At 40.6% G+C, this 23,270-nt stretch overlaps 1 gene segment (V, D, J or C); it reads right to left on the bottom strand.

Moving 5' to 3' along the window:
- Positions 1-679: 679 nt before the first annotated feature.
- Positions 680-1,255, bottom strand: LOC139436719 (immunoglobulin kappa variable 1D-12-like). The segment is given in 2 exon segments: positions 680-1,023; positions 1,207-1,255. Coding segments are annotated over 2 exon segments (393 nt in total).
- Between the last annotated feature and the right edge of the window lie 22,015 nt (positions 1,256-23,270).

The following is a 23,270-nucleotide window of genomic DNA, read 5'->3' as shown; positions in this document are numbered from 1 at the left end:
AGTAGCTGAAGTTGGTGCCCAACCGTCTCTTCCTCCCCTTATTTTGAAAGTGGAGCTTTCAATTCCAGCCACAAAGCAGCGGCCAAACTGAAATCATCATATTTCATTGGCTGAGCATCATCCCTTATAACCTAAGCAGTCTTGAATGAATACAGTATATTAAGGCACCCACAGTTACTATTTGATGGCAATAAGAAATGAAAATGGTTATCTAAATTAAAAAAGAAGGTAGAGTAGCAAATCAGATCATCTTTTGTGACAATGAAAAGAAAGGCATGGATGGCAAAGGGTCCAGTGAAGGAAAAGAGTAAGGGAAGTAAATGACCTTCCGTAGGGAAAGCTTTGAATAGGAAGGATCAAGGATTTAATCTAGGGAAGGACCAGAGTTGAAGGATAATGGGGGAGAATGAAGAATATGGAAGGGATAAGGAAAGAAGATGATAAATTTTTAAACATTAAGGAGATACATTGAATAGATAATCAATCCATAAGGCTGTAAAAGTTTAAAAGACCCTAACCTAGAGAGTCAATTCACCCTGTCACTTGATCTGGCTAAGAGAAAAAAAAGATTTCTATGGTACAGTCCCCTAAAGGATGTGATTTCTCAGACAGATGGAGGAAGCAAACATATTCAAGTCTATTCGAGGAGGAAGCAGCTGGTGCTGCAAGACTCACTGCCCTACAGCCCTGGGGAGGAGGTTTGTGTTCGAGGCTGAAGCACTGTGGGAGGATAGCTGCTACCTTGCTGACAGTAATAATCTCCCAGATCTTCAGGCTGGAATCTGCTGATGGTGAGAGTGAAATCTGTCCCAGACCCACTGCCACTGAATCGATCAGGGACTCCAGATGTCCTGTTGGATGCATAATAGATGAGCAGTTTAGGAGCCTGTCCTGGTTTCTGGTGGTACCAATGTAAGTTGTCACTAACACTGTGACTGTACTTGCACTTGAGGGTGATGGTCTCTCCTGCAGATGCTGCCACAGAGCCTGGAGAATGGGTCATCATGATGTCCCCACTGGCACCTGCAACCAGAAAAGAATATAGAGAATACATTAAATCATGAATGTATAAAATATGTACCTAAAACTAAGTTTTCTTATTTATCATGTATATTCAGATCTGCTTTAGATGAAATGATTTGCTCACTCTGCATGTTAAAACCATTCTCAAAATTTATAAAGATAATACCCTTCTAAATCTCTCACCTGAGGACCAGAACACCAGCAGAATGAGCAGTTGGGAATGTGACATCATCTTGCTCACCTATCTGATGTACTCAGTGCCCATTTTGAGGGAAATTGCATTAATAGAGCTCTGAGCAGACAACCAAGTCCCCAAGGAGCATATGCAAATCAATAGGGAGTATAAAGGCAAATGTACCTGTGCAGTGAGTTGTGAAGATAAATAATGGAAAGAGATAAAAATAGCATGACCCCAGGAAATGTAACTACACTCCTGCAAACGGCAAGAAATCAGCTTAACACCACAACTTTCAACAATATTCAGCACAATTTGGAAAATGAAATATTTTATCAGTAATTGTACTCTTTCAAATCAACCACACCCATCTTGAAAACAAAAGGAATTTGTAAGAAAATACATGCATCTGTAAGTGTAACATCAGAACTTAATTAAATGTTATAAATATGGTTCCCAAACCTAGGTGGAATATACTCATATCATTGGATAGATTAAGATGCAGTGCACGTATGGTGTATCTATCTCAGTCTAGATTTTAAACAGATATTTGAAGCTCCTCTTCAACATCCCAAAGGCATCCCAAAGATTTAGATTGTTTATAGAAAATTTTGATCTACGACACTCTAATGAAAGAAATCATCCAATAATGGAATCAGAAGATGCATGGAAAGAATTCAAGTTGAAACCTGAAAAAATTAAAAATACCTTCTCTTTATAATTGGATACTATTTTCATGAGTATTTTGTTTTCCACTTCAAAGTCTCAGATATTTTGTCTTCTCAACATAGACCTGCCCATAAGAAAATTAGGAGAAATGAATAAAATGGAAATACCCTAATTATTAGGAGCAAAGGCACATGATCTGTTATCTAGGACAATACTTAGGATTTCAGACTTCCCTGACTGGTACTGAATTCTCTAATCTGACCTAATACATAATGTATTGAGGCCATGGATCTCAAGAAACACTATATCTTAATTGCCCCACATATGATGCACGTATGGAATTCATTATCCCCATTTTGCATCATGCTTATTTCTCCTCATTCTCCTCTGGAATTAATGGCTACTTCCACTAAACCTTCACAACATCTGGCTTAAATGCCTAGTAGAGAATTAATTTGCCCAGCAATATTTGGAGTCTTTCCTGAGCCTTACATTTCTTGATACACATCAACAGTGTCTTCTTTTTACTTTGTCCATAGAGCCAGGTTGTGCCAGACACCACTCACCCCAAACCTCAGATGATCATCAGTGCTCCCTAAGAATTTCTATGCTAAGTCAAACTCCTCTTCTCCCGAGTCCCACAGTCTGTTCCCCCTCTCAGTCCCCTTTCTCAGTTGGTGGTATTGCTATCTACTCCTTCATTCAGATCAACAAGCCATTAATTCTAAATTTTTCCAAGTTATCAAGATACCAGGCATCAGAAATCACTGAATCTTCTTCTAACAGCATTAGAACCCACACCAAGCACCAATATTGAGAAAACACTGTGTAGACAACATAAGCTAAAATCTTACCTGGATAAAATCTATGCTCTACCTAAGAGAAAGTAAACAAAATTAAATTTAATGTCAAAACATTTTATTGATAAAAATCTTCTAAATCCTGATAAGGCTTCAAAATCATAAGCAAGAGAAATTTTAATATTGGATTGTTTAGAATAATGAATCCTGTATTACTCAGGGTTCTCTAAGGAAACAGAAATGACAGGAGATATCTGTGAAAAAATAGAAAAGCATTTTAAAAAGAACTTCTCATTTAAGTGGTAAGTAATACTTCACAATAAGTTTCTGGGGAAGCGAAGTTGGCCCAATGGATAGGGCATCCGCCTACCACATGGGAAGTCCAAGGTTCAAACCCAGGGCCTCCTGACCCGTCTGGCCCATGCACAGTGCCGATGCATGCAAGGAGTGCTGTGCCACACAGGGGTGTCCCCACATAGGGGAGCCCTATGCACAAGGAGTGCGCCCCATAAGGAGAGCTGCCCAGAGCAAAAAAATGTTGCAGCCTGCCCAGAAGTGGTGCCACACAAATAGAGAGCTGATGCAGCAAGATGATGCAACAGAATGTGACACAGATTCTGTGTACCACAGACAAGAATACAAGTGAACATAGAAGAGCACACAGAGAATGGACACAGAGAGCAGACAACTGGGGTGGGGAGAGAAATAAATAAAAAAATAATTTTAAAAAAATCAATTTGTGGTACAAGCACTAAGGCAAATACCTTATTTTGGAATTAAAGTCTGTCTACACCTTTCTTAAACATGTACAAATCTATTTGTTTTTAATAACAGGAATTACAGATATTTTTATAATAAATATGATATGATATGGTTAGCCTCAAATCATTTATTTTCAATTCCTAAATGGAAACACAAGTTTCAGATTCAGGAATTGTTTTAGAAACCCATGAGCAGGGGAGGTGGGGCAAGATGGTGTCTGAGTGAGTGCACCTCATAATCTCTCCTGCAGAGATGCGGCTGGGCAGGGTCGGAGTCCTGCTGGACCGGGCTGTTTTGGGTCTTCACAGGGCAGGAGGTATCTGGACATCGATTTGGTGAGACGGTGACAGAGGAGATTCTGGCAAGAGGTAGAATTTTGGGTCTCTTGCATGGAGGTCAGAGATTGTGGGTGGGACCCTTCCCCCTGGGACTGGTGGCCCGGCTGCAGTGATTCCTGAAGGCTTTGTTGTGCTGGGTTGTTCCCAAGCCCAGAGCAGACATTTCGGGGGCTTGCAGGGTGGGATGTTGATTTGGTGAGACAGTGACAGAGGAGATCCTTGCAAGAGGTAGAATTTTGGGTTTCTGACATGGAGGTCAGAGGTTGTGAGTGGAGACCCTCCCCCTCAGGCTGGCAGCCCAGGCACAGTGATCCTGAAATCTCTGTTGTGCTGTGGTGTTACCAAACCCTAAACAGGCTGTTTCAGGGGCTTGCAGGGCAGGAGATTTCTGGATGTCGATTTGGTGAGACAATGACAGAAGAGATTCTTACAAGAGGTGGAATTTTGGGTCTCTGACATGGAGGTCAGAAGTTGTGGGTGGAACCCCTCCCCCTAGGGCTGGCAGCCCGGCTGCTGTGATCCCTGAAAACTTTGTTGTGCTGTGGTGTTCCCAGGCCCCATGTTAACCAGATGCATGGTTCCCAGGTCTGTGTCCCTTAAACCCTAGTGGCCCATGTTCCAGAGACTCACACACCTTGAGTCTGCAATATCATGGGCTTCCCATCCCCGAATCCACTGCACTCTGAGGTCCATCTGAGGTCCTGGATTACCCAAGCCCTCCGTGTTTTGTGTTGTTTTTTTCTCTCTCGCTCCTTGAACTTGGAGTGTACCAGCTGACTTGGGGAGAGTCTGGGAAGAAAGGAGAGGCAAATCTGCTGAGAAAGCCCAATTTACCTAAACGTCCTGGGATGGGAAACTTGGTCTGGGAGAAGGTGGAGTCAGAAAATCAATTAGACCTCCCCTAGCACACCTAAGGGGAAGGGACTATAGGTGCTATCCAAGCTTCCAATAGCACATTTGGGGTTTCCAGTGAGGTGCAGGTGCTCTCATGCTGGAAATAAAGAGTCATAGTCTTCTGTGTTGAGTTGGTTCAATAAGGACCTACTTGAATCTCCTACTGGACCTTTTAGGTAGCTTTCCTGCTGCCCTGGGAGAGAGAGAAGTGAGGAAAGGAGAAAGGGGGAAGGTCAGATCCCTAAGTGTATTATTTAACTGCAAAGAGGATTCCTAACTTGAAACGTTGGTTCTTTTTTGCTAATATTGCATTGTCTCCTGGTCTCCCATCTTTTCTCCCATTTTAGCCCTGAGGTCCTTTTTCATTTATTTAGTCTTTTTCTCTTTTTCTTTTTCTAGCTTGTTTCCCCCCTTTTCTTTGCCCCTCTTTTTCTGTTCTCTTTTTTTTCCTTTTCTCTCTTTTTCTTCTTTTTATTTTATTTTCTTTATATAGTAGGTGCTGCAGGGAATGCTTCACATTTGCTGTCTTTCCTCATCCTCCATTTCTTCTTTTCTGTGTGTATTGATTTTGGACACCTATACGATCCTCTTTTCCCTACATCTTTCTATCCTCCTTCATCTACTGTTTCTCTTACATTCCACCTCTCTTTCTTTGGTTCCCAAATTGTCTTTTTATTTCTTATACCTTTGTTCTGTTTTCTGTCTTTTATCCACTCTTGATATTATTGTCATTCTTTTCTCTTTTGCTCTCTCATGAAAACACTGGCCTTTTAATTCATACTATATTCTTCCCCATATTCAGTTGACCGTCCAATTATAGGTACTCTACTTACTGCTATAACTCTACATAACTTACATGAGTCTAATATCCATTCTTCTAGATCTCACATTGTGGCTCTGTTAACATTTATTACCAATACTACTTTATACATTTTCTTATTCATTTTGCTTTCCCTGGCCCTAATATTTACCTTCAAAGTGAACTTAGCCAGCAACAAGAAAATAGAGTAAGAAGAACAAAGTGACAAAGAGATGGCGTAACACTTATGCATGAACAACTAATTAATCCCCAAGACTAGACAAAGAAGCTAAGGAACTGATTAAACCTGTTAAGATAAAATGATGACCAGAAAGCAACAAAAAACTACAAACCAAACCAATAATCAGGAAAACATGGCCAAATCCAATGAACTAAAAACCAGGAACAGGAGCAGAACATTGGACAAGTAATTATAACTCTCAAAACATATATTAGAGACCAACTTAATGAAGTAAAGGAAGAGATTAACAATATAAAGAAAACACTTGGAGAGAATACAGAAGAAATTGCAGTCATATACACAAATGATAACAGATATGATAGTGATGAACACCAGAGTTCAAGAAATCAAAAATACACTCTCAGCAAATAGCAGCAGATTAGAAGAAGCAGAGGAGAGAATTAGCCACATGGAAGACAGTACATCTGAAATCAAACAGAGAGTAGAACTGATTGATAAAAAGATAAGAAAAAAAAATCCAACTGGGACTTAGGGATCTGAATGACAATGCAAAGTGCACAAACATATGTATTATAGGCATCCCAGATGGAAAAGAGAAGGGAAAGGGGGCAGAAGGTGTGTTGGGGGAAATAATGGCTGAAAACTTCCCAAATCTACTGAGAGAGATGAATGTGCATGTCCAGGAAGCACAATGCACCCCAAACACCATAAATCCTAACAGGCCCACCCCGAGACATATACTTGTCAAATTATCCAATGCTCAAGACAAAGAGAAAATTCTAAAAGCAGCAAGAGAAAAAAGAACCGTCACATACAAGGGAAGCTCCATAAGATTAGCTGCTGATTTCTCATCTGAAACCATGGAGGCAAGAAGGCAGTTGTATGATATATTCAAGGTACTAAAAGAAAAAAATTTCGAACCAAGAATACTCTACCCAGCTAAACTAGCATTCAAAAATGATGGGGAGTTCAAAATATTCACAGATAAACAGAAATTAAAAGAGTATGCCAAAAAGAACCCTGCCCTTCAAGAAATACTAAAGGGAGTCTGCAGGAAGAAAGAAAAAAACAGGAGAGGCAGAGTTGGAGAGTGTAAGAGCAACAAAAAAGACAAAAAGAAAAGGAAACAAACAAAATATGACAAAATATAACAAACACAAGTCCAAAGGAAATATGGTTAACATCAATAATTCCTTGAAAGTAATAACACTGAAAGTCAATGGATTAAACTCACCTGTCAAATAATTCAGACTGGAAGATTGGATAAGAAAATATGACCCATCTATATGCTGTCTACAAGAAACACATCTTAGACCCAGGGATTCAAAGTGGTTGAAAGTGAATGGCTGGGAAGCAATCTTAAAAGCAAACAATAACCAAAAAAGGCAGGAGTACTATATTAATATCAGACAAAACAGATTTTAAATGCAAAACAATTGTGAGAGACAAAGATGGATACTACAATTAGTGAAACAGATAATCTTTCAAGAAGAATGAACAATCTTAAATATTTATGCTCCTAACAAGGGTGCCTCCAAATACGTGAGGCAAACACTGGAAAAACTATGTGAAAGAATAGATGCCTCTACAATTATAGTGCGACACTTTAATACACCACTATCAACTTTGGACAGAACATCTCAAAAGAGAATCAATAAAGAAACAAAAATTTTGAACAGTATATTAGAGGAGCTGGATCCAATAGACATATACAGATCATTACACCCAAATATAGCAAGATATACATTTTTCTCAAGTGCACATGGATCATTCTCCAAGATAGACCATATGCTAGGTCACAAAGAAAGGCTCAATGAATTCAGAAAGATCAAAACCATACAAATAATATCTCTGACCACAGTGGAGTGGAACTGCAAATCTGAAAGGGCCAGAGGCCCAGATTTCACACCGAGATATGGAAATTAAACAGCACACTCTTAGAAAAAACAGTGGGCCAAAAAGGAAATCTCAAAATAAATAAAAAACTACCCTGAAACTAATGAAAATGATAACACAACATACAAAAACTTATGGGATGCAGCAAAAGAAGTACTGAGAGGGAAATTTATAACCAAAAATTCATACATCAAAAAAGAAGAGCAAAAATTGAAGAGCTAACTGCACATTTGGAGGAATTAGTGAAAAAACAACAAAGTAACCCCACAGGAAGAAGAAACAAAGAACAAAGATAAGAGCAGAATCAAATGAAATAGAAAATATGAAAGCACTTGAAAAGATGAACAAAACCAAGAGCTAATTCTTTGAGAAGATCAATAAAATTGACAAGCCCTTATCTAGACTAACAAAGAAAAAAAGAGAGAAGATGCAAATACACTAAATAAGAAAGGAGAAAGGAGATATCATCACTGATCCCACAGAAATAAAGACTATCATAAGAGGATAATTTGAAAAACTATATTCCAACAAAAATGACAATTCAGAGGAAATGGACAAATTTCTAGAAACACATAAGGAGCATATATTGATGAAAAAAGAAATTGATGATCTCAACAAACCAATCACAAGGAAAGAGATAGAATCAGTCATTAAAAACCTCCCAATTAAGAAGAGCCCAGGGCCAGATGGCTTCACAGATGAATTCTACAAAACATTCCAGAAAGAACTAACACCAATCTTGCTGAAACTCTTTAAAAAAGAGCTAAAATTGGAGAACTAATTGCTCACTTGGAGGAATTAGTAAAAAAACAACAACAAACTAACCAAAAGAAAAAAGAAAGAAATAACAAATATCAGAGCAGATTTAAATGAAATAGAAAAAAAACTTGAAACATAAACAAAACCAAGAGCTGGTTCTTTGAGAAGATCAATAAAGACTATCATAAGAGGATACCTTGAAAATCTATATCCCAACAAGGACACTTTAGAGTAAACGGACAATTTCCTAGAAACACAGAAGCAGCCTACATTGACAAAAGAGGAAATTGAAAATCTCAACAAACCAATCAAAAGTAAAGATATAAAATCAGTCATTAAAAACCTCCCAACTATATACTCATAGTGGCAACAATTAAAAACCACAGCAGGGGGGGTACTGGGTTCCTGGCCAGTGGTGCTCTGTCGTGGTCCCTAGGGGAGCAGCGACAGTCTCCCAGGTGCAGCGGCGGGGACCGGGAGGGAGTGAGGGTTCAACAGTGAGCCCCTGATGCTAATGACTATGCTTGGGAGCTGATAAGCCTAAAATAAGAACAAGGCCTAGAGCAGCATTGTGCCTGGGAATTTCCTCCTGTCAGCCTTCATGTTACTCAAATGTGGCCAGTCTCGAAGCCAAACTCAGCATGTAAATGCAATGCCTTCCCCCCAGCGTGGGACATGACACCCGGGGATGAGCCTCCCTGGCAACGAGGGACCACTATCAATTACCAACTGATGATGCAACTGGAAAATGACCTTATATGGAAGGTTCAACGCGGATCAGCGGAATATCCCTGTCTACATAAAATAACATGACTTTAAAATGCTGTTTGACCTAATGTAAGGGGGAAATGGAAAGGAGAAATGAGTTTATATGGCTACGAGTCTCTAAAAAAGAGTCTGGAGGCTGTCAGAAGGATTGCCCTTATGCACAACTGAGCAGAGTCTGAGAGACAGATAAAGCAGATACAACCCCCAGATATCGGTTCCTTCGAGGGCTAAAGAGACCCATGGGAGTTATGGTCATGGCCGATGGGGTTAACTACCAGGTCAGATGGCCCCTCTTTGGAACTGGTGTTTATGTGTGATGAATCTGGACTCAGATGGGATCTCTCTTCATAAGACTTTCATGCTAATGTGCTGGAGGTGCAGTTAGTGTCAGAGTTTAAGATATATTTAGGGGATTTGAATCTCTGGACTGAAAATATGATAGCCAGGTCCTGAGCCTCAACAGACTCCAGCACCTACAATCTGACTTATTGGGCTCACCACACTCAGCTAAGATGGAGTTGAAGAAGGACAACCACCACACCATGGAGCCTAGAGTGATTACAACTGAAAGTGGGAGGATTGCATCCAGCATCCATGTGGAATCTGAGCCTCCTCTTGACATAGAGGTGCAATGGACACAACCAATCCAATGTCCACATAGAAAAGGTGGCATTGGATTGAGAAAAGTGGACATGATGGCTGATGGGTATGGGGAAAGGCAGGAAGAGATGAGAGGTGGAGGCGTCTTTGGGACATGGAGCTGCCCTGGATGGTGCTTCAGGGGCAATCACCAGACATTGTAAATCCTCACAGGGCCCACTGGATGGAATGGGGGAGAGTATGGGCCATGATGTGGACCATTGACCATGAGGTGCAGAGGTGCCCAAAGATGTACTTGCCAAATGCAATGGATGTGTCATGATGATGGGAAGGAGTGTTGCTGGGGGGGGGGGGGAGAGGCGGGGTGGGGGTGGTAGGGTTGAATGGGACCTCATATATATATATTTTTAATGTGATATTATTACAAAGTCAATAAAAAAAGTCAAAAAATAAAAACCTCCCAACTAAGAGTCCTGGGGCAGATGGCTTCACAGGTGAATTATATCAAATGTTCCAGAAAGAACCAACACCAATCTTCTTTAAACTCTCCCAAAAAATCAAAACAGAAGGAACATTGCCTAACTCACTGTATGATGTCAACATTACTCTAGTACAAAAGCCAAACAAAGACACCACAAGAAAGGAAAATTACAGACCAATTTCTCTAATGAACCTAGACACAAAACTCCTCAACAAAATACTTGCTAACCATATTCAGCAACACATTAAATGAATTATATACCATGACCAAGTGAGATTCATTCTGGGTATGCAAGGATGTATCAACATAAGAAAATCAATCAATGTAATACACCATATAAACACACTGAAGGAAAAAAATCACATGATTATATCTATAGATGCAGAAAAGGCACTTGATAAAATACAGCACCATTTCTTGATAACAACACTGCAAAATATTTGGAATACAGGAAATTTTCTGAACATGATAAAGAGTATATATGAAAAACCCACAGCCAACATCATTTTCAATGGTGAAATCCTAAAATCTTTCCCTCTATGATCAGGAACATGGCAAGGATGCCCACTATCACCTCTTCTATTTAACATTGTCTTAGAAGTACTTGCTCGAGCACTGAGGCAAGAACCAGATAAAATGGCATTCGAATTGGAAAGAAGAAGTCAAAATTTCATCATCTGCAGATGACATGATCCTATACATAGAAAATCCTGAGAGGTCTACAACAAAGCTTCTAGAACTCATAAATGAATTTAGTAAAGTTGCAGGTTATAAGATCAATGTGCAAAAATCAGTAGCATTTCTATACAGAAATAATGAGCAAGCTCAGGAGGAAATCAAGAAACAAATACCATTTACAATAGTAAATAAAAAATCAAATACCTAGGAATAAATTTAACTAAAGATATAAAAAACTTATCCACAGAGAACTACACAACACTTTTCAAGGAAATCAAAGAAGACCTAAATAAGTGGAAGAATATTCCCTGTTCATGGATAGGAAGACTAAATATTAGTAAGATGTCTATCCTACCAAAACTGATCTACACATTCAATGCAATCCCAATAAAAATCAACACAGCATTCATTAATGAACTAGAGAAACTAGCTATGAAATTTATTTGGAAAGGAAAGAGGCCCTGAATAGTCAAAGACATATTGAAATAGAAAAATGAAATTGGAGGAATCACACTACTGACTTCAAAACATACTACAAAGCTACAGTAGTGAAAACAGCATGTTATTGGCACAAGAAGAGACACACAGACCAATGGAACCGAATTGAGAGTTCTGATATAGATCCTCATATATATAGTCGTATAATATTCAATAAAGCCACCAAACCCTCTCAACTGGGAGAGAATGGCCTATTCAACAAATGGTGCCTGGAGAACTGGATATCCATATGTAAAAGAATGAAAGAGGATTACCATCTCACACCTTATACAAAAATCAACTTAAGATGGATCAAAGACTTAAATATAAGAGCCAAGACCATAAAGACTTTGGAAAGCAGTGTAGGGAAGCATCTACAAGACCTTGTAATAGGAAATGGCTTCATGAACTTCACACCAAAAGCATGAGCAGCAAAAGAACAAATAGATAAATGGGACTTCCTCAAAATTAAAGCCTTCTGCACCTCAAAGGAGTCTGTCAAGAAAATGAAAAGTGAACCTACACAATGGGAGAAAATATTTGGTAACCATATATCTGATAGGAGACTTATAACCTGCATATATAAAGAACTCCTGTATCTTGAAAATAAAAAGACAACCCATTTAAAAAATGGGAAAAAGATGTAAACAGACACTTCTCCAAAGAAGAAATACAAATGGTTAAAAAGCACATGAAAAAAATGCTCCAAATCTCTAGCTATCAGGGAAATGCAAATCAAAAACTACAATGAGATACCATCTTACTCCCATAAGATTGGAAGCTATGAGAAAAGCAGAAGACTACAAGTGCTGGAGAGGATGTGGAGGAATGGGATCACTCATCCACTGCTGCTGGGAATGCAGAAGGATTCAGCCATTCTAGAGGTCAGTTTGGCAGTTTCTCAAAAAACTAGCTATACATTTGCCATATGACCCAGCAATTCCACTGCTGGGTATATACCCAGTAGAACTGAAAACAAGGACACAAACCGATATATGCACACCAATGTTCATAGCAGCATTGTTCACTATTGCCAAAAGTTGGAATCAACCCCAAGGCCCATCAACAGATGAATGGATAAATAAAATGTGGTATATCCATACAATGGAATGCTAGTCAGCTTTAAGAATGAATACACTACAAACACACGTGATAACACGGATGAATCTTGAGAACCTTATGTTGAGTGAAGCAACCCAGGCATTGAAGGACAAATACTACGTGACCTCAATGATATGAAATAAGTAAACCAAGCTTCCTCAGAGAGCTAAAGACTGGATAATAGGCTTAAAGGAAATTGAGGGGTAGAGGAAGGATGCAAGCTGACACCTACATTGGTGAAATCTATGATAAGATAGAGGTAAGTATTTGTACAAGGAAGGGATAAAATGAGGGCATAGTGTTGTCTTTGCTTGGGCTTTTGTGGGCTTGAGGGGGGCTAGGGATGGGAGGATGGGTAATATTGCCCAAGAAATTGGGAGGAAATTTGGGGAACATACGAATATAGGAGATTGTCAGGTATTTGGTTGAGAGTTTAATGCTGAGAAATCTGTTTCAAAAATATAATAAGCTTACCTGTTTAAGATGCTTAAAGGGGATAATGATGCAGGACAGGCTCCTAGGGAGTGTGTGAGTGCTCATTTTGCCATAGTGGGGTATATCATTGGATAGAGACCCATATAATGAGAGTGAGGGTATACCCACATCCTGGGGAGGACTGATGTTCTCAAATAGAGGGAATTGTATCTCTCAAGAGAAATGGTGGCTCCCAATGCATTAGGGCAGTTGAGTATGTCAAGCCCTCAACACTGTTGCAGTATCTTTGAGCATAGCCCTTCAAGCAATGAAGATTGACTGTCACTGTGGGCCCTAAGGGGAGGGGGAAAGAGGTATTGAATAGATGGAACCAGTGTAACTGTGTGGGCAATAGAAGTGTTCCACAAGTTTACACAAGGATGGATATAAGACATGTTAAATTACACCAAAAATATATAGAGGCTGATAGGCTAAAATGTAAATCATGGTGTAAAACATAAGATAACTAAAAATTTAGAAAATTGCATAGTCTAAAATATAAACCACAATGTAAACCCAAATATTACCTTGTTTGAAAGCTATTGTCTCATTATCTGTCCATCAGTTTCAGTAAATATAGTATGAATATGTAAAAAGATTATTGCTGTGGAAGGGATGAGGGTTTTATGTTGGATATGTGGGAGTACTGTATATTGTATGTATGAATTACTGTGATCTAAAAAACTTTTGTGAAGATAAGCTTAATATTTAGGGGAAAAAAAAGAAAAAGAAAGGACATAGACACTGAGGAAAGGATGGAAGTAGTTGCCTTGCCAATTTGCATACAGGGCAACACTTATTGCAGTGATGGAAGGCAAAACATCAAAAACAAAACTTTTGCATTTTTAAATTTTTTGATACCCCAATTAATTTTTACCTTAATTAATATGTATTCTATATCTAACCTTTAAACTCATCAGCATATTCCATTTTACTATTAATGGAACCTGGCAATATATTGGATTTCACTTTTCAAGAAGTTTTGGATCACAGAAAGGATCAACAATGTCAGGGGAGGAATACTGGTGTGGGATGTTTTTGACAGGGGACACATGGTTGGCAGGGAGTTCTCCAGGGTAGATATCCAGGGTAGTATTCAGGGTAGATAAAAATGGATATTTTCATAGTGGTTATAATTAAAAACAACAACTGAGGGAGTGCTGAGTTCCTAGCCAGGGGAGCTCTATCACAGTCCCTAAAGTGACAGCAACAATCCCCCAAGTGCAATGGCAAAGACCAAAAAAAAAGGAAGGCCCAACAATGAGCCCTTGATACTAATGACTATGCTTGTGAGCCTGTGCACCTGAAATAAGAACAAGGCCTAGAGCTGCAGGATGCCTAAGAATTACCTCCTGAGAGCCTCTGTGTTGCTCAAATGTAGCCAGTCTTGAAGCCAAACTCAGCATGTAAATGGGTTGCCATCCCCAGCATGGAACATGACTCCCAGGGATGAGCCTCCCTGGCACTGAGGGATTACTACCAAGTACCAGCTGATGATGTAACTAGAAAATGACCTTGAATAAAAGGGTTATCTCAGGCCAGCAGAATATCTCAGTCTACATATAATACCAGGAGTTAAAAATGCTTTTTGACCTGAGTAAAAGGTGGAAATGGAAAGGACAAATGAGTTTATATGGCTGAGTCTCCAAAAAGAACTGAGAGGTTATCAGAGAGGTTGTCCTTATGCACACCTGACCAGAGTCCCAGAGACAGATAAAGTAGATAAAACGCCAGGTATTGGTTCTTCTGAGGGCTACAGAGACCCACATGTTCTATGGTCATGGCAGATGGAGTTCAGTCCCATGTCAGTTGGCCCTACTTTGGAGATTGTGTTTCTATGTGATGGAGATGGACTCAGATGTGATCTTTGTCCACAAGTCTCTCCTGTTGCTTTTACTGGAACTGTAGTTGTTGCTGGGGTTTAATGTATACCCAGGGGACCTGAATCTCTGGACTGACCATGTGATAGCCAGACCCTGAGCCTCAACAGACTTGCAACTCCTACACTCTGGTTTATTGGACTTACCCCACTCAGCTAACATGGAGGTGAAGAAGGTCAACCACCACACCAGAGAGCCAAGAGTGCCTACAACTGAAAGCAGGAAGATTGCATCCAGCATCAGGTGGAATCTAAGACCCCTCTTGACATAGATGTGGAGGGGACACAACCATTCTGAGGTCCACAGGATGGAGGAATAGCATATGGATTAGAGTGGACTTACTGATATTCTATTCATGAACTCTTGTGATTAGTAATAGAAGAAAATGTGGCATTGGTGTGGAGAAAGTGGCCATGGTGGCTGCTTGTGGTAGGGAGTGAGAGGAAGAGATGTGATGTGGGGGCATTTTTGGGACTTGGAGTTGTCCTGGGTGGTGCTGCAGGGACAGTTACCAGACATTGTATGTCCTACCATGGCCCACTGGGTGGACTGTGGGAAAGTTTGGGCTATGATGTGGACCATTGACTATGAGGTGCAGCGGTGCTCAGAGATGTGTTCACCAAGTGCAATGAATGTCTCATGATGATGGAGGAGGTTGTTTTTATGGGGGGAGGAGTGGGGTGAGGGGGGTGGGGGGTGTATGGGGACCCCATATTTTTTTAATGTAACATTAAAAAAATAAAAGAGACCAAAAGAAAAAACCCCATGAGCAAACAAAAGTAGAGGCAAATCTTTGGACTAAGAAACACCTCTTTCAATTACCAGAAAGCACATTAGATAACTTATGAAGAGTTGGATATTTGTTTGAATTGACAATTTCAATAAGCCAGGTCATATGATTGTCCCATACAAATTCAGAAATGGTCAGATCAGGAGAGTAGGGACTGCTGGACAAAATGCACAAGTAACAACAGAAATGCTAGGTGATGTCTCCTGTAGAGGGCAGAATGTTCTTCAAAACCCCCATCATTTCCAAACAACATCACTGAATTATGGTATAATCAAATCTAGGCAGGGACCCATTGAAATACCAGGTGAAGTAGCAGCTCTTTTCCACCTAGAACATATTTCCCCATTCAAATATTATAAGTGTCAATTAGTTGCTAAGGCCAGCCTGAAAAACTTGTGTAATAATGGAATCTTATTGTAACATGGAAACACTAGAATGTTAAAGAAAAATGCATCCAGAAAGGTCCAACTTGGAAAATCATGGAATTCATCTGAAGGAAATCCCCAGGGGAAACAAGAGGGAGATTAGGGGATATACAAAAAGTACATGGAAAGAAGATACTTTGGCCTAGAGTCAGAAGTCACTTTAGTACCTAACAGTGAACTATGAATATCAATTAAGTGTGCCTTGCTGATGATCTCAGATGAAGCAGGACTTCAAGTTTCATCCTGCCATATTCATAAAATAATGCTACAAATGTTTTGGTATGTAAAATGAATTCTTACTTCCTCTATGGGTCAAAAACAGATCCTTTTATATGACTAGAGGGATACATTTATAAATATCTATCTCAGGATTTATAAGAACTCTCAAAAGTGCAATTAAAGCAAAGAAGAAAAGTAAGTTTCATATTGAATAAAAAGATAAATTTTTAAGGCATTGCATTATCTAATATGAAATTTCTTTCTAGGATGGTTATGAGAATTCAGAGTTCTATGAACAGTAAATGGAAGTGCCTCCCTAATACCTAATATTTCACTTTTGACAGAAAGTTTTTTAAAATTGAAGTGTTCACTTTAAGATTATACAGTGGTCTTGTTTACTGAGTTGTTTACCAGACATTTAAAACTATATAACCAGGTTAGCTTCAAATTCAAGCATTAATTTGCATGCATACTGGTAATCTAAAATGAAACAAAAGGCCTGTGACTAAAAAAGTCTGGGTTTTTCATGACTTACAGTATACCTACAAGTTAATATACTCACATCTAGAATATTCACCCATAAGAATATAGCAATGAAAATAATTCCCAAGGAGACAGCAATATTGACAGGCTTCCATGGAAATCCATAAAAACCAGGTCCAGACAGAAAATTGTGTGGTAGGATGTCAACTGGCTGAAATAGCAATACTTGACATAATGAGAACCTCAAAAATTGTACAATGAAAGAGGCACAAAAAACATTCATTGGGAATTTTAATCTGCCTCTAAGAGATAAACAGGTTTCTCAAAAACCTCCAGTGGATTCTACTGCTTCAAGAAAGATGGGAAATTGGTTGCTTTATGTTTTCTGCTTGGCTGATTTTCTTGTTGGAAATTGTGAATTTGGCAGCATTAAGTAGAACACTCTTTCCATGCATTTTACAAGTAAATGTATTAACAGATTGTGTTATATCCATAAATGGAATAAAACTCAGCAATGAAAGTAACAAACTATCAATACACACAACTTCATGGATAGATTTAAAAATGATTGTGCATATAAGAGCCCAGACAAACAAAACAAAACAGTATCTACTCCACATTCCATTTATATAAAATTCTACAAAATGAATTTTAATCTATAATGGCAGATTGTAGATTGAAGGTTGTCCAGGACCTGGTAGGGAAGATGTGTGGATGGACTATTAAGGGTCTGAAGGAAAAAGTTGGGGGATGTTTCGTATGGTTACTATCTTGGTTATAGAAATGTTTTTATGGATTTGGAAACATGTAAAATCAAACAAATCACACAGGTGCATTTTAATATACATCACTTGTACATCAATAAAGTAATAGGAAAACAATTATAAAAATTGTAAGAGTTTTTCATTTCTTAACAAAAATATTCAAAGACTTTCAAAAAATTAAATTAGACTTATTAACCTATGAATCCATAAAAAGAAATCAAGAACGTACATTAGTCAAAAAGTCTAGTTTTTCATTGATAAATGAATAAACTGCTTGAAGTAAATATGCTGCAAAGGCTCTAAAAATATACCTGATTTGTTTAAAAGAATGGGCAAAAGCAACCACAAGCAATTAAAATTCTGTACAGGAAAGTGGCTGTGGCTCAATCAGTTGGGCTCCCATCTACCATATGGGAGGCCCTGGATTCGTTTCCTGGGGCCTCCTTGTGAAGGCAGGCTGGCCTGTGCCTGCAGAGAGCTGATGGCCCACGCCTGTGGAGAGCCGATGGCCTGTGCCTGTGGAGAGCTGATGGCCTGAGCCCATGGAGAGCTGATGGCCCATGCCCACAGAGAAATGACGGCCTGTGTGACAGCCCACACCCATGGAGAGCCGATGGTCTGTGCCCATGGAGAGCTGATGGCCTGCGCCCGTGGAGAGATGACGGCCTGTGTGACAGCCCACACCCGTGGAGAGCTGATGACCTGCACCATGGCCCGCACCTGCAGAGAGCTGGCACAGCAAGATGACACAACAAACGGAGACAAGCAGACACAGAAGAATGCACAGCAAATGGACACAGAGAGCAGACAGCAAGCAAGCAGCAAGAAGGGATAAAAAATAAATCTTTAAAAATAATTCTGGGGGAAGCAGACTTGGCCCAGTGGTTAGGGCATCCGTCTACCACATGGGAGGTCCGTGGTTCAAATCCCAGGCCTCCTTGACCCATGTGGAGCTGGCCCATGCGCAGTGCTGATGCACTCAAGGAGTGCCGTGCCATGCAGGGGTGTCCCTGCATAGGGGACCCCCACGCACAAGGAGTGCGCCCCATAAGGAGAGCCACCTAGCATGAAAGAAAGTGCAGCCTGCCTGAGAATGGCGCTGCCCACATGGAGAGCTAACACAAGGTGACGCAGCAAAAAGAAACACAGATTCCCATGCTGCTGACAGTAACAGAAGCAGACAAAGAAGATGCAGCAAATAGATACAGAGAACAGACAGCCGGGGTGGGGGTGGGGGAAAGGGAAGAGAAATAAATAAATCTTTAAAAAAATTCTGTACAACAGAGAAATGAGAAAATTCTTAGTGGTGAGGAGACGCATATATAAATACGTTGCTTCATTGTGTTATGATATACCAATTATATCAATAAATGTATAGATATAACTGATATACCTGATAAATGTGTTGATATAAGTAAGTAGGATGATTACTGTTATCATTGTTATTCCAATGAAAATTAAATGCAGACTGTTGTTAGGTCAACTTTTTTTAAAAGTTGATGTTTTCTTTCAGAATTCAGCTTCTTTCTGAACACAAGACACATAATGTCTGAATTGTTAAGTAGATAGAATATCTGAGAAACAGTGCATTATTGTACAGTAGATTATTGTACATTATAAAGTTTGAAGTTAGGTGAATCAAAGCTATTTAAAAACCCAATTCCAAATAACCACAGGAAAGAATTTGCCTTCCTGTTTCACTGTAATATAAGCCTGCACTTACAAGGCACTCGTAAGCCAATAAACAGCAACTATGAACATAGGTAAAATAAATAGGAAATTTCTGGAATGTATAGGTACCACAACAAATGGCAAACATATTGATTTCTCAAAAAGTGAATTGTATAAGAATCTTAGGAGAAAACACATCTACAGTGTAATTCACACTCATCCACAGCACCAAGTTGTTTCATGCAAATTAAAACCTCTGCTAAAGGTGAATAGAAACTGTGAAAGCACATCATAGTGTTTGTAACTAGCAGTGCCAATAGATGGATATGAGAGTGATTAAAGAGGAAAGTTTAAGAACATGTATTTTTCTAGAGGGAAAGCTTACAAATGTAACATGGGACTGTATAACAGTGAAACCTCATGTGAAATATGAATATGGGTAATACTGCATATATGACTTTTTACAAAATATACAAATAAACTAGAGAGACAGAAACAATAACAGCTGTGTACAGTAGGGGAAGCACAGAAAGATTGAAAGATAAGTTTTTTGGTCTGTTTTTTGTTTTTATTATTGGAATAATGAAAATGCTCTAATAATGATTGAAGTATTGAAGTGATGAATGCACAACTACCAAATACTACCAAGTACCACTGATTGTACACTTTGGGTGTATGTTTCAATAAAATTGATTTGTGTAAAAAAAACAACTCACCTCTCAGGAGAGAGGAAAAAAACAAACCTCTGAAGTCTATTCACTTTCATCTGGGGTCCTCTCAGCTGGGGCATGTAAAGTGTGGATCTTTATAAATATGTGCTGTCTGATTTGTCACTGTCACAAGTGTTCCTGTGACATCTCACAGCTCTCTGGGCACCAGAATCAGTCTCTCTGAAAGGGGCCTCTGAAGTTGTGCTTCTGGGAGTGCCTCAGCCTCCAAGAAATAAGAAAATACTGCATGGTGAAAGCAAAAACACAAAGAGGAATCATTTTGAAAGCTAAGGAAGGTGAATTTGATTTACTTAAGTGTGTGGTAACATGAGAGGGGCCACGGGAAAATTTTAATGAAAGAATCTGGAAAGAGGGGAAAAAATCAGAGCAATACGAAGAAAGAAGAGATACACATCTTTTGTTTCATCTTTGCCGACAAGACCATGGGTCATCGTCAACTTCACATTTATGAGCAGGGTGGCATCACAATTCTTAAGATCTCGCACATAATCTCATAGAAGTCGAGGCCAACAGTGATGGTCATTATCTTTGTGGCCAGCCACCAAGGGATGCTTGGGTTTACCTCTGCAGACCATCCTTGCCAAGGAATTATTCATTCGAAGTGAAAAATCAAGTAGAACGTTGTTTCCAAAGGACAAATTCTGCATAAATGATTCTCAGGATACCTGTAAATAAGTGTGTTTGCCCTGTAAGGAACACCCCAGAGGCAGGACAATGGACAAGTACCTTCCCTTACAGAGCCTGTGACCTTTTCCAGGAGGGAAGCTGGGTAATCAAGTTCTCTGCAGTAGAGCAACAAAATAAAATGCCTCCTGGCAACACACACACACACACACCAAGGAAGGCTTCACACACAGCTGAAGATGCCTTCTGGATGGTCCTGAAGGCCATGCTTCCCCAAATGGTTAGGATGGCTGTCAGGATCTGTGCAGGTGGACATAGTTGTCAGCAAGGGTGGAGGTGGGAAGCGCACGAGATGCTCAAGGATGAGGGAGAGAGCATCTGCTCTATGAAAAGGGCAGCCTACGAGCAAGGAAATCTCTATTTTCATTGATTTGGTTGGCTCTGCAGAAACAGTTCTTTGAGTGGGGTGGCTCGGGCCATTCTGCCCAGCTGCACTGCTGTCCCTGACCAGTGGGACTTTCCAGATCCCTTCCTTGGAGTCTGGGGCATGAGGATCCAAAGGGCCCTGCTTCTCCCTAGGGGGGGTTTTCCTGTGTCCCTACTTGCTTGACAGTTTTGTTTTGGTTGGGGAGGGTGGAGGATGCTGGCTTTTAGTAAGAGTGAAGACTTGCAGCGCTGGGACTGGGTATCTCTATGTTTGGGCAATCCTGTGGACTTTCTGCTTTGGGTAAGTCAACAGTCTGTCCATGATGCTTTTGACAGAGGGAAGGACAGTAACTCATCTGCCTCCTGGTCAGGACTCACCTGAGCAGGCTGCTGCTGTGCTTCGCGAGCTCCCATCAAGCCAACTGCACACGGAGCCCCGAGGCGCGTCTGTCTCTAGGAGAGTTGGTTTCCAAACTAGATGTTCTAGAAGCCAATAAGTAAATCAGAAAAGAGAGTTCACAAGGCCCCCGGAACTTTAAACAGAGCCGCAGTCACACCACTCATTAGACACCCCTGCCCCACAGCCGCCAGACTTTCAGAGCCTTGAACAACCCACTCGTAGAAACATGAAGCACACGCAGGGCCAACTCTAAGCTGGCAGAGCCTGATTCCCAACTGGCACAGAGCCCACGGCAGCAAGCCCGGCTCCTGACTCCTACCAGGCTAGGCTTCCTTGCTTCCTGGTGCCAACAAGTCATCTTCCCTTCGTGTGGAACCTGCGGGTTTTGGACCCAGCACTCAGCCTGATAGCAGTGGGCATGATGCCGGTCATTTCAAACCTTGACAGCCCATGGCAAGGAAGAAGGCGTGGGGGAGCGGTGTTCACTCACACTCGTGTTTGTCTGACCCAGCACTGACCAGGACTGGAGGAGGAGCAGCCAGAGGAGCAGCCCCCAGGGGCCCAGGGCACCCAGGAAGGAAGGGAAGGGGTGAGGAAGGGGGAGGGGAGGGAGGGGAGTGGGGAAGACTGGCATTTGGGAAGGGGCGACGAGGTGGCTGCGAGGGGCTGGGGAGGTTTTGGATGAGACACCCAGAGCAGAGGTGGAGGGCGCCCAGGGCAGGTGAGCAGGTCAGCAGGCCGGCGGGGCAGCAGCAGGTGCATGGGAACTGAAGGGGCAGGCGCACGGGGTCCAGCGCCCTCGCAGCCCGCTCCCACTTGGGGCTGCCTTGGCGACCCGCGTCTTATAAGGTCCCCCTCGCCCAATCAGCAGCTCCCCTCCAGGTACATCACAGAGCTCCCCGCGTGCCCCCGGGTTCTTAGAGCGCCCCTACCCCACCCCTCCCTACCGTCCTGCTGGCAGTTACCCTCTGGAACCCTAATGGCCCTTCTGGTTTCTTGTCCCTGTCCCCAGCCCTCTAGAGCTCATGAAAATTCTCATATGCAGAATATTTAAAGAAAAGGCTCAACAGTCCAATAGAAAGATAGACAAAATAATTTGGGAAACACAAATGCTCAAGTTCATAAGAAGCTATTCAACCTCCTGAGTGACGGTGGAATCACGAATTAAAGCCATCTTGACATATCTCCACACACCCAACTGGCTAAAATTGACAATACCAAGTGCTGGGAAAGATGGGACCAATGGGGAGCTCCCTGCACTCCGGGTAAGAGTATAAATGTGTGGGAACACATTAAAACAGCTTGCCACCATGTAGACTTGAACTCAGGAAGCTCAGTATTCAGGTATATTGCCTCCTTCAGAAATGGGTGCTTATGAGCTTGGAAGACATGGGTCAGAATGTTTATTGCAGACTTGTTGGCAGTGATCAAAAACAGAAAAGGCAAATGTCCATCAACAGAAGACTTGATACACAAAGTGTGGTGTATTTGTACAGCAGGATAATATATGAGAGAAAATAAAATAAAGCAACTGGCCAGAACTCAGTTAGAACTAAAGTTAAGTTTCAAAATAAGCAAAACTACTTAACACAGTGCTGTATATTTCAATTAATTTAAAAGTCAATATAGTGACTATTGATATGAAGAGGTGTGGTTGGGAGTTCTTCATGGGAAGTCCCTGTTTCTTGACAAGGATTTGCTCACTTGTCTTTGCCTCCCGATAATTAATTAAACTGGATATTTGTTTTGTGTGCTTTTCATAAAAGAGGAAAAAGACTGGGCAGTGCTACAATAAACCATTTATCTTTAATAAGAAAGATAAAACATGAGAGCTTATGTTTAAGAAAAATGTAGTATATGCTTGTTGAAAATGGTTTGATGTATGGTATGGAAGGACTCATTAATTGTGAAAAAGGAACTTTCTAAGTTTCCTTTGATATGGTGTACAGTATTGAATTGAG

This window comes from Dasypus novemcinctus, chromosome 17 (genome assembly GCF_030445035.2).
Source record: "Dasypus novemcinctus isolate mDasNov1 chromosome 17, mDasNov1.1.hap2, whole genome shotgun sequence".
NCBI lineage: Eukaryota > Metazoa > Chordata > Mammalia > Cingulata > Dasypodidae > Dasypus > Dasypus novemcinctus.
Note: the sequence above shows the minus strand (reverse complement) of the source record. Positions and strands in the feature narration are given on the sequence as shown.